Genomic DNA, 12,876 nt, shown 5'->3' with positions numbered 1-12,876 from the left:
TATTGTTCAATAGTGTTTTTGGAAGCTTCTTCACCTTTCCTTAGATCCACAAACAGAACAAGTAATCTGGCCCGTTTTCAAAAATCATTGACATCCAGAAGTCTGAGAACATGATGTACATCAAGGAAATGTAGTGATTTAAATTAAATTGCATACTCCTATCCACTAAAGGAAGGAAGAACAAGGGGTTGTTCACATGAAAGGAAAGAAGGAACCATCCTGATATTAACTCCTGCTTCCGTCAAACGAAGGAAGATATCTCTGTAAGATAATACCTGCATAGAAACAGAGAAAAATGAAGGCAGTTATCTATTTGAAATCTATTTATTGACAATCATAATAATACAGCCAATACGAAGGCACATATACATTGTCATCATAAAACCATAACAATCTTTAACTAGTTCCATAACGTCAGTACCTTTTAATTTCCTCCCCCCCCCCCTTCTCCGAGTATTAACAATTCCCTTTCTCTTGGCCCACTGAAAATGACACTCATGTATAATTAGCACGTATACATCAACACTTCAATATGAGGCTAGCAAAGGCAGTTATCTAGTCAGTCTGCCCATCCATGCCATCTAACACTTCTCTCTTTTAAAGAACTTATATATGTGTCCCAAGCTTGCTTGAATTCAGTCTTCATCTGTACCAGGAGGTCGTTCCACAAATTCACCACCCTTTTAGTGAAGAATTATTTCCTCGGGTTACTCCTCTTTTAACCTTCATTCTATGCCTCCTCATTCCAGAGCTTTGAGTTGCCTCAGTGGTATAAATGCAAAAGGTGCATTTAAATATCTCTATCATAAGTACTAGTACTACTACTATAACTTATCATTTCTATAGCGCTACCGGACGTACGCAGCGCTTCACCCAGCTGATGAAACCTCCTTTCGAGCCACTGAATTCATGCCATCTGAAGTACTTGACCTGGAAGGTCATTTTCTTGGTGGCAGTTACTTCAGCTCGCAGAGTCAGTGAGCTTCAAGCTTTGGTAGCTCATGCTTCTTATACCAAATGAGCTTCTTATACCAAATTTCATCATAACAGAGTAGTCCTCCGCACGCACCCTAAGTTCTTGCCGAAGGTGGTGTCGGAGTTCCATCTGAACCAGTCAATTGTCTTGCCAACATTCTTTCCCCGTCCTCATACCCGCCCTGCTGAACGCCAGCTGCACACATTGGACTGCAAGCGAGCATTGGCCTTCTATCTGGAGCGGACACAGCCCCACAGACAGTCCGCCCAGTTGTTTGTTTCTTTTGATCCCAACAGAAGGGGAGTGGCTGTGGGGAAAACGCACCATATCCAATTGGCTAGCAGATTGCATTTTCTTCACTTATGCCCAGACTGGGCTGACTCTTGAGGGTCATGTCACGGCTCATAGTGTTCGAGCCATGGCAGCGTCAGTGGCCCACTTGAAGTCAGCCACTATTGAAGAGATTTTCAAGGCTGCGACGTGGTCATCCGTCCACACATTCACATCTCATTACTGCCTTCAGCAGGATACCCGACGCAACAGTCGGTTCGAGTAGTCGGTGCTGCAGAATCTGTTCGGGGTTTAGAATCCAACTCCACCCCCCCCCCCCCCCAGGCCCATTTTTATTCTGTTCCAGGCTGCACTCTCGGTTAAGTTTTGGTCATTCTCAGTTATGTCCTCGCTGTTGCGAGGCCCAATTGACCCTGTTGTTTTGAGTGAGCCTGGGGGCTAGGGATACCCCATCAGTGAGAACAAGCAGCCTGCTTGTCCTCGGAGAAAGCGAATGCTACATACCTGTAGAAGGTATTCTCTGAGGACAGCAGGCTGATTGTTCTCACCAACCTGCCCGCCTCCCCTTTGGAGTTGTGTCTTCCCTTGTCTATGTCTTTGCTATGTACTGGACTGGCGAACACGAGCGCGTTCGGGCGGGAAGACGGTCGCGCATGCGCACGCGAGGGCTAGCAAACGCTGTTGCTAGTGAAGATCTCCGATCGGAGGGGCTGCTGTGGACGTCACCCATTCGTGAGAACAATCAGCCTGCTGTCCTCGGAGTATACCTTCTACAGGTAAGTAGCATTCGCTTTGGTGGAGGCAGAATCTGTATGATTTGCTGTACTGTTTACGCTCAACAAGAGAAGTTATAGCGGGTTTCTCTCTTTGTCAAGAGTCTCAGCCTGCCTCTCACTATCTTTAAAGCTCTTTTCACCAAATATTATGTGCTTTTTCCACCCCAAGAAGACATATCTTCCCCAGACATCTTAACAGTTTTCAAAGCATTCACTTGTCTTGTTTATCCAGTCGCTCATATGGCTGGGTACATGTTTTATCCTGATTATCAGGGCTAGAGCTAGTTGGAGAAGGGGTAAATTAAACTGAAGCTAGAGAGGCCTGCAGTTCTTTTGGGATGTTTTGTTACATCCCAGATGAGTTGTCGCTGTGCCTTGTCCTTGGATTAATTTTTGCAGTCTGGTCATTCCTGGGAGATAAAGGCCCTTACTGTAGTTCGGTGGAGTTCCAGAGCTTTAAAAATTGCTTTGTAACTCTTTCCAGACACATCACTATATATCCCCAGAATGCAGCCAGCAATAATTTACTTCACAAGCTACATCTGTCTCCTTATCCTCCACAAAACTGCATAAGAACATTTATTAAAACCTCCAAAAGTAGATTTAAAAATATATATGAACTAGGGCTGCACATTTAATGCATTAATAATGTGATTAGTGCATTAAATATTTAATGTGTGTTAAAAAGTTTAACGCACGTTAACACCAGGTATGGCTCCCAAATCCATTGCTCCCTTTGCGGGCATACCTGGCTGCAGAGACCAGCTGCTAGGTCCTGGTCTGGATCGGCTCTGCTGCTGTGCTGTTCCCCGCTTGGGAAGGTGGTGCCGCACCCGTGACCCGGAAGTAACTGCTGAGGTATGAGTTTGCAGCATCTCGAGTCCAGAGCAAGATTGGAGGGGTTCTAAGCAGCAGCACTGCTGGGCCCAGAAGAGGTGGAGTGTGATGATTCTCTTCTCCCTTATTCCTGCTCCTCTCGGCTCTCTGATGTTGCTTTCAGCGCTGCAGCACTAAAGGCATGCTGCTTCTTTCAGCCGCACAAAGTCTCTCTTGAGGCATCCCACTGGGAAACAAGAAGTTCTGTCAGAGCAGGCAGGATGCTATAGAGGCTTCGGGCAGTTGAAAGAAGCAAGTATAAGGAAAGAGAGAGCGTAGAATGTGGACCACGGGGTGGGGGTGAGGGTTTAGGTGCAAATGATTTGGGAGAAAGAGAGAGAATGGGGACTGTGGGAGAGAAGGTTTAGAAGCACAGGAAGAGGAGTTGGGAGAAAGAGTTAGAATAGGGATCACTGGAAGGGGGGGGAGGGTTCAGAAGCACTGTTGTAAGAGTTGTTGGGAGAAAGAGGGAGAGAGAGAGAATGGGGATCATGAGGGGAGAGGGTTCAGAAACACAGGAAGATTTGCTGAGAGAGAAAGAGATCTGTTTGAAAGGAACAGATGCTGGAAATAGTTGATGGAAAAAACAAGGGAGATGGTGATCGTGGAGTGGAGGAAAAAGACAGTGCCCATGGAGTGGCGGGGGAGGGAAGAGACGGTGCCCATGGAGGGAAAGGAGAGAGAAGAGACGGTGCCCTTGGAGAGGAAGGAGAGAGAAGGGATGGTGCCCGGGGAGGGGAGAGAAGAGAGACGGGAGGGGATGGTGCCCATGGAAGGGAAGAGAGAATGGTGCCCATGAATGGAAGGGAAGAGATGGAAATTAGACAGCATTGAAAAGAAGGAAAAATGGATGAAAGTTGAATGTGAAAGATGGATAAAAGGCAGGATGAGAAAGAGGAGAAAAAAAAATAGTGAATACTAGACAAGAGGCCCTGGATCAGAGTTCAAATCACAGGGAAGCAGAACCAGAGATAGGGAACGAGATGGTTGGAAATTTAAAATCACCAAACAGTAAGATAAATGATTTTATTTTTAGTTTAATAATTGAAATATATCAGTTTTGAAAATTTTCATCTGCTATGTATTGCACCGTACAGAAGGAAATGTGAGGAGGGTCGCTTATGAAATCTACCATGCGATTAAAAACTTTGATCCCGATTAATTGTGCGGTTGGACCTTTTCATTGATGGACAGCCCTAATATGAACAAAAATATTCGGGAGAATATTCTTATGGTTTCTTGTGGTCATTCACATGTCTTGTAATTTTTGAACTGAAGTACCACTGGCCCAAAGCCTTTCATAGATCAAATTCCATCACAGAGGAGCCTTTCATATTGTCTGAGTCGTTTAAGGTTTATTTCTGTTGATCATCTGAATCTGTTTATCACAGAATTCATTAAAATAAAATCCCTTTCACAGCACACAGTGAAAACAGGCAGCACAGACACTAAGGGCAACAATTTCCGACAAGGGAAATCTTACATTATTAGTTAGCACTAAATTCAGCAGCTTGCTGAGTTTTTCCCTTTACGAGGATTTTGAATTCATTCCACTGATTATGGACAGTTTGTATGCATTCATTATATGTGTTGGTGGTGAAAATTGTTTCTGGAAGTGTTGAATCACTTATTTCACCAACACCATACTCTTCTAGATTGGTTCCCATGGACCAAGCAAAAGTATCAAAAATTGTGGTACACTTTTTTCAATTCTTCCATGATGACTTAATACTTGATTGCATGCAGGATCAAGTTTTCTTTCTCAGCTTTGGTAGAAGAACTTGTAGCACTGTTTAGTCCATGTAGTTGTACATCCTGATATATTCCTTTTAGGGATGTGTTGGCAACAAATCTGTCTTCATGTGGCCCTGGAACATAACATCTTTCAGAGATGCAAAGGACGTTTTTGTGTTTCTTACTTGCAGTTCTATTGTACTAGCTACATCTATAAGTGTTTTCCTTAAAATGCATACTGCAAGCAGTTACTTACTTTAATTAAAAGCAGGATTCTGTGTTTTGCACAAAATATAATTTTAATGGCTAAATTTAGAGTATAGAAAAATGTGTATTTCTTTCTAAAAAAAAAAAATTATACATTTTTCCCTTTTTTTATGGAACCTTTATCCCCTTAAGCATTTTGATCTTCCTTCGCTTATTTCCTTAGGAACAGATGAAGCAACAGCAGTGGCAACAGCAACAAGGGGTTGTTCCCCAGTCTACACAGTCCCAGCCATCCAGCAGCGCTGTTCCACCTCCGCAACACAGATCTCTATATCAGCCCTTGGGACCACATCATCAGCATCTAGCTTCCATGGGCTTTGACCCCCGTTGGCTTATGATGCAACCTTACATGGATCCACGAATGATGTCTGGGAGGCCCACTATGGACATGCCACCTATGCACCCAGGTACAGCTGCTTAATGTTTTGGTTCTTAATCCAAATAAGTTGTTGTTAATTGCATTTCTGTCATTGAGCCCTATTTTTTTAAGGAATTCATTAAATGTTTTAATAGACTTTTTTCTCTGAGGACAAGCAGGCTTCAGTCTTTTCACAAGTGGGTGACACTGATTCACATCGCACGGTCCAGCATTTTGCCAAAGCTAAAAAAAAACGTTGTGGAGCATGAACCACGCTCTACTGCACATGCACAAGTGCCTACCCACCTGCCACGCGAAGGCGGTCTCATCAGTTCTCTTTGTTTTCCGCGTGAGGAGAAAGTGTGCGTTTTTTGTTTTTTTTAACCCTCCTCCTCGCTCACCCAGTCTTCAGCGCTTTTTCAGTGCCTTTGGCTATTTTTTCTTTCCTTTTTCTGCTGGCTCCTTTATTTGGGCCTTGTCCCTTATTTTTCTTACTTGTTTTGCCCAGGTTTGCTTCGTTCTTTTTTTCGACGTCAGGCTGTTTTTAGGCCCTGACTTCGGTTGAGTTCTCCCTCTTTTTTTCCATACCTTGCCCTTTTTTACTTCACCATTGAGTCATTTAAATTAGCCGATGAAGTTTTCCTGTCTATGGCCACGAAGATTCCCAGTGGCTTCAAGTGCTGTTCCCGGTGCAGTCTGACTGTCTCAGGGAAAGACACCCATATTTGGTGTCTGCAGTGTCTTGGGCCCAACTATAGCCCTACTAACTGTGTTCTCTGTCTTTGCATGAAGAAGAGGACCCAGGTTTCCCGAGAGGCTCAACAAGATAGGATTTTTTTAGAATCATGTCCGGATCCTTGATGTCTGCATCGACGTTGAGCATCACACCAGGAGCGTCAGTAAGCATGGCTGCTTTGAGACTCTTAGACGGTGGAAGTAGTGAGGCATCGAGTGAGTCTCCACCTGTCTAGAGGCCTCCTGCTGTGCAGGCCCCACAGGACAGTCCGTTGTCGGATTCGTTGTCGTCCTCGGCACCAAGGAGTTTGATGATACACTTTGAGCAAAGGCCAAGAAGCTTTGTCATCAGTCACTCTCAACACATGGTGCTGGGAGCTGTGGGGCATCGAAGGATTCAGCACCTCAGAAGCGTCGACACTGGGAGAATCGCTCTCCCTCCATACAAGAGGTGCCAATACGCTTGTCTCTATGCAGCCGAAGTCCTGCTGCCATGAGTGGGAAAGCGCGGGGTACAATTGTAACAAAAAAATAAATAAATAAAAATATCAACCCCAGCAGTTCTGCAACCTGCGCCTCGACCGGCACCATAGCTTTTCACAGTGTCAGCCCTTGATCAGCGCATCCAGGCCTTGCTTGCAGAGCTGCTGGATGGCCTCATGCTGCGGTGTGCATCCATGTCAAGTGTGCTTGCACCTGCCTCCTCAGCGTCAACTTCTACCCAAGTCGGCACCCCCTCAGCGTCAGTGGAGGAAGCTTCACCGGAGTCGAGACAGGAGCCGACTACTCAACACCGCTCTCAAGGGCATGGTTTGGTCTCGGCAGTCTCATAGGGAGATATTGTCCAACACTGAGGAGAAGCGCTCATGGAATTTAGAGCAGACTCCCAGATACTTCTCCTCAGATGAGTCTTATGGGATCCCCTCTGAACCCCTTCCCCCTCCACCTGAAAGGAGACGGTGACTGCCAAAGAGCCTTTCATTTCCATCTTTTGTTAAGGAAATGGCTGATGCCATCCCTTTTCTTTGGAAGTGGAGGATGAGCCTAGAGCCAAGATGCTCAAGGTCCTGGACTACACATCTCCTCTAAGGAGACTGTGACTGACCCTCTCCACGAGGTACTCAAGAAGTCCCTGTTGTGCCCAAGAAGATTGACACCCAGTATCAGATCCACAGTGAACCTGGTTTGGTAAGGACTCGGTTGCCTCATGATTCCATGGTGATGGAGTCTGCTCTCAAAAGAGCCAGTAGTACTATGGACTATGCCTCAGTGCCCCCAGGCAGAGAAGCTCAATTCCTAGATTCTTTTGGGAGGAAGATGTACCAGGCTTTAATGCTCATTCTTTCCCCGACTTCATGCCCATCCTGGTGAAAGCAGCTTGCACACCTTGGATTGCAAGAGAGCATTGGCCTATTACATGGAGTGGACAAGGCCCCACAGACAGTCCGCCCAGCTTTTTGTTTCTTTTGAATCCAACAGGATGGGAGTCACCATCGGAAAACAATCCATTTCAGTTTGGCAGATTGCATTTCCTTCACTTATGCCCAGGCTGGGCTGGCTTTGGAGGGTCATTACTACTATTACTACTACTACTATTTAGCATTTCTATAGCGCTACAAGGCGTACGCAGCGCTGCACAAACATAGAAGAAAGACAGTCCCTGCTCAAAGAGCTTACAATCTAATAGACAAAAAATAAAGTTAGCAAATCAAATCAATTAATGTGTACAGGAAGGAGGAGAGGAAGGTAGGTGGAGGCGAATGGTTACAAGTCAAATGCAATGTTAAAGAGGTGGGCTTTCAGTCTAGATTTAAAGGTGGCCATGGATGGGGCAAGATGTAGGGGCTCAGGAAGTTTATTCCAGGCGTAGGGTGCAGCGAGACAGAAGGCGCGAAGTCTGGAGTTGGCAGTAGTGGAGAAGGGAACAGATAAGAAGGATTTATCCATGGAGCGGAGTGCACGGGAAGGGGGTGTAGGGAAGGACGAGTGTGGAGAGATACTGGCAGAGTGAGTACATTTATAGGTTAGTAGAAGAAGTTTGAACAGGATGCAAAAATGGATAGGGAGCCAGTGAAGTGACTTGAGGGGAGGGGTAGTATGAGTAAAGCGACCCTGGCGGAAGACGAGACGGGCAGCTCATAATGTCAGAGCCATGGCTGATGTCGGTAGCCCAGTTGAGGTCAGCCTCCATTGAAGAAATGTACAAGGCTGCAGCGTGGTCTTCAGTCCACACATTCACATCACACTACTTCCTTGAGCAGGATACCCGACATGACAGTCTGTTTGGGCAGGCAATGTTACAGAATCTGTTTGGTGTCTAGAATCCAACTCCACTCTCCCAGGCCCATTTTATTCATTACCAGGCTGCACCCTCATTCAGATTGTATATAGTTTCAGGTTGATATGTGTTATGTCGTCACTGTTGTGAGACCCACTTGACCAGTGCTTGTTTTGGGGATTCCCCACTTGTGAGAAAATTGAAGCCTACTTGTCTTTGGAGAAAGCGAAGATACCTGTAGCAGGTATTCTCTGAGGACAGCAAGCTTCATATTCTCACAATCCCTCCCACCTCCCCTTGGAATTGTCTCCATAGATATTTTATTTTATTTTTTGCTTTTGTATTAAACTGAGGAAACCACGTTCGTTCAGAAAGGCACTTGCACATGTGCAGTGGAGCGCTGCTCATGCTCCACAAAGCACTATTTGAGCTTTGGCAAAATGCCGTCCATTTGACTTGGATTGACGTCACCCACTTGTGAGAATATGTAGCCTGCTGTCCTCGGAGAATACCTCTTACAGGTAAGTATCTTTGCTTTCTCTTTCTACATAAAGTGCATACAGTATTGCTGATAACTAATCTCTTCCTGTATCAGTAGTCCTCCCTTTTTCCAGAATTATACTGTATGTAATAAGTATTCAGTATGACTTCAGTGTTTCAATAGGTACATAACACAAAGTAATCTTAATCCCATTACATGCTTGGTAATATGCTCTAGAAACAGAGAAAAATGAAGGCAGGTATAAACCTTATAGCCTATCCAGTCTGCTCATCCATGCCATCTACTATTCCTTGCTCTCCCTTAGGATCCTATGTACTTCTTCCAATCTTTCTTGAATTCAGAAAGTCTTCATCTCCATCACCTCCACTGGTAGGTTGATTCACCAACCTTTCTGTGAAAAAGTATTTCCTCAGGTTACTCTTCAGTCTGTCTCCTTTCACCTTCATCCTATGCCCGCTTGTTCCAGGGCTTCCTTTGAATTGGAAGAGATTCACCTCCTGTACATTTCTGCCGTGTAGGTATTTAAATGTCTCTCTCATATCTCCCCTCTCCTGCCTGTCCTCCAGTGTATACATATTGAGATCTTTAAGTCTGTCCCCATACACTTTGGTAAAGACCACTGACCATTTTAGTAATCACCCTCTGACCTACTCCATCCTGTTTATATGGTTTTGAAGGTGTGGTCTCCAAATTGTACACAATGTTCTAAATTAAGTCTCATCAGAGTCTTATACAGGGGCATCATCACTTCCTTTTTCCTACTGGCCATTCCTCTCTATGCACCCAAGCATTCTTCTAGCTTTCACCATCACCTTTCCCACGTGTTGGGCCACCTTACGATCACACCCAAATCCCACTCCTTTTTTTGTGCACAGAAATACTTCACCCCCTAAACTATACCACTCCCTCAGGTTTCTTTTTAAAACATTAAATCTTAGCTGCCAAATTCTGGATCAGTATTCAAGCTTCGCTTGGTCCCTCTTCAAGTTATCCACATTATTAGGGCAAAGAGGCAAATCGACACGAGGGGGGGGGGCTATTTTAGATCTAGTCCTTAGTGGAGTGCCAGGCTTAGTATAATAGGTAACAGTGTTGGGTCCCCTGGGAAACAGTGATCATAACATGATCAAGTTTAAGCCAATATCTGGAGTGAAGCAACTAAGGAAATCTACTATAGCAGTGTTTAATTTTTGAAAGGGCAGCTATGATAAAATTAGGAAAATGGTTAAAAAGAAGCTAAAAGGATCAGCCGCAAAGGTTAGGACTTTACATCAGGCATGGACATTTAAAAATACTATCTTGGAAGCCCAGACCAGATTTGTTCCATGTATTGTTGGAAAGAAGAGCAAATGACAACCTGCTTGGTTAAAAGGTGAAGTGATAGACTATTAGAGCCAAAAGAACATCTTTCAAAGAAATGGTAAAAATAGAGAAAAGTGTGGGCAGATAAAGACTATATGGCCTACCAAGTCCTTTCATCCATGCCATCCAAATGAAGAAAATAAGAAGCAGCATAAGCACTGGCAAATGCAAAACATCCTATATAATAAAACGCACCTCCAACATTCTGAAACTGACTGCGTGACTGAGGCATTCATGCTCTCTGTATCCATCTCCTGAATTGACATCACATACTTCCGGGTTCGTCACAAGCAGAAGTGACCAACCACACGAGGTTTCTCGGCTTCAGAATGTTTGAGGTGCATTCTATTAAATAGGATTGGTCAGTTCCTTGAAGCACAAGCAGAGCTTAGCGTCCTGCACAGTAACGCTCGGACACCAGAGGGGGGGGGGCCTGACACGTTTATATCAGCGTTTATTGCAGCTGCTCACTGGGACACCAGTTCGTTACAGCTTGGAGCGAGAAGCAGGTAATTTTACCTTTTATAGCGGGCAGGGGGTTCCCCGTTCGGTCTCCACGTGGCTTATGGCGTTGGAGGGCGAGGGCGCGAAGATTCGCTCCCCGGACCGCGTGTGTGCGTCTAGCGGGGATGCGGGGGTTTCAAAGCCTGACTCGCCTTTGTTTGGGCGTCAGTTTGGAGTCCGGTCAGTGTCCCGGTTCTTCCTCCAGTGCGGCGTTTTTTTCCTGCCATAAGCGCCCATCCCCCGCTGCTCGCCGCCCCCCCCCCCCCCCCCCCCCCCCCCAATTTTGGCCGGGCACTCTGCTCAGACGGCTTCTTCTGGGGCCGCCTCGAGGTGGGAGAACGTTAATGCTATGGTCGGCCTTTGATTCGGACGACGGCAAGAAAGCGGCGAAAGTTAAGCGCCGTTCTTTCCGCGCGGCTCCTTCTCGGAGTTTTGCGCCAGACGCCATTTGGATGCGCAGCATGTTCCCCCCCCCCCCCCCCCCCCCCCCCCCCCCCGTTCTTGCGAGCGCCGGTTGAAGGTGCATCTAGGGCCGTGGCCCAGGCGGCAGAAGTGCACAGTCTAGGGGGTTCTCCCCTGAGTTCATTTTGCTGATGCATCAGGCCTTTCTTATGCTAAACGCTGCCCCGGCTCCCCCCTCTGATCAAGGGGTTGAGGCCTCCGGAAGCAAACGTCCTCGGGTGGACTTCCAAGCCCTAGAGGACTCTGTCTCCTCTGATGTAGATGAGGGTAGCGTACCTGAGTTCTCCCAACGGTCCTTTGGGGATTCCTTGGAGGAGACGGATTCCCGCTCGGATGGAGCGGATGACCCCTCTGCAGCACGGATCTTTCGCTCAGAGGATTTGCCCAACCTGTTAGTGCAGGCCATGAGCATTTTGAAGATTTCCTCTCCGGAGGACGTCTCTCCCTCAGCCTCTGTTGGCTCTGCCATTATGCTGGGGACGAAGCGCCCGCCTAGAACCTTCCACGTGCATGAAGCCATGCACACCTTGATTTCGGCTCATTGGGATTTCCCAGAAGCGAGCCTTAAAGTGGCCAGGGCTATGTCCCGCCTCTATCCTCTGCCTGAAGGTGAACGGGAGGCCTTTCTTGGGCCTACTGTGGATTCTTTAATCACTGCGGTGACTAAGAAAACGGCGTTGCCGGTGGAAGGTGGCACGGCCCTAAAGGACGCCCAAGACAGGAGATTGGAGGCGGCTGGTTTAAGTTTGCAGGCCTCAATTTGCGGCTCCTATGTAGCCAGGGCGTGCCTGACGCTGGTGCAGAGGGCTTCCCCCTCGGATCCTTCCTTGAGGGCTGATTGGCTGGCCCTGGAATCGGGCTTGGCCTACTTGGCAGACTTGCTGTACGATGTCTTGAGAGCCTCGGCTAAAGGTATGGCTCAGTCTCTGCACGGCGGTGGCTTTGGCTAAAGCATTGGTCTGCTGCCCACGCCTCTAAGTCTCGCCTGGCTAAGTTGCCTTTTAAAGGCAAGATGCTCTTTGGGGTCGAGCTGGACAAGATTGTGACCGATCTCGGCACGTCTAAGGGCAAGAGGTTACCGGAGGTCAGGGCTCGGGCCAGTGGTGCCCGCCCTGGTTCCTCCAAAGGACGGTTTCAGGAAGCCCGTCGGTATCGCCCGGGCAAGTCGGGCTCCTCTGCCCCCTTTTCCTTCATAAGGAACTTCTCCCCCAAGCAGCATTCCTTTCGCAGAGACCGCCATCCCGGAGGTGCCTCCTCCGGTCCTCCTCCAGGGTCTCGTACCCAATGATGGGGCGCTGGTCCATGGCCCAGAGCAGATTGGAGGACGCCTATCCTCGTTTCTGGGCGAGAGGACCGGGGTAACTTCAGACGCTTGGGTGCTGGAAGTCATCAGAGGCGGCTACAAGCTAGAGTTCTGCCGACCCTTAAGAGACTGGTTTGTGCACTCTCCCTGCAAGTCTCCAGTCAAAGCTGTGGCAGTGCAGCAGACTTTGGACAATCTGATCCACCTGGGTGCGGTCGTTCCGGTGCCAGAAGATCAGCTTGGCAAGGGACGTTACTCCATTTACTTTGAGGTACCAAAGAAAGGAGGTTTTGTCCGGCCTATCCTCGACCTCAAAGGGGTCAATCGGGCCTTGTAAGTTCGGCACTTCCGGATGGAGACTCTCTGCTCTGTTATAGCGGCAGTGAAGGCAGGGGAGTTCCTGGCATCCTTGGACATCAAGGAAGCTTACTTGCATATTCCCATCTGGCCTC

General features: G+C 47.2%; 1 protein-coding gene across 1 annotated transcript in view; it reads left to right on the top strand.

The window, feature by feature from the left end:
• PRRC2C (proline rich coiled-coil 2C) overlaps positions 1 to 12,876 on the top strand; it is a 458,438-nt gene that overhangs the window by 158,838 nt on the left and 286,724 nt on the right. The window contains 1 exon segment of the mRNA XM_030208285.1: positions 5,084 to 5,327. Within this exon segment, the coding sequence (XP_030064145.1) occupies positions 5,084 to 5,327 (244 nt within the window).

Source organism: Microcaecilia unicolor, chromosome 6 (genome assembly GCF_901765095.1).
Source record: "Microcaecilia unicolor chromosome 6, aMicUni1.1, whole genome shotgun sequence".
In the NCBI taxonomy this organism is placed as follows: Eukaryota; Metazoa; Chordata; class Amphibia; order Gymnophiona; family Siphonopidae; genus Microcaecilia; species Microcaecilia unicolor.
The sequence above is the reverse complement of the archived record's forward strand: the minus strand, read 5'-3'. Positions and strand labels throughout refer to the sequence as shown.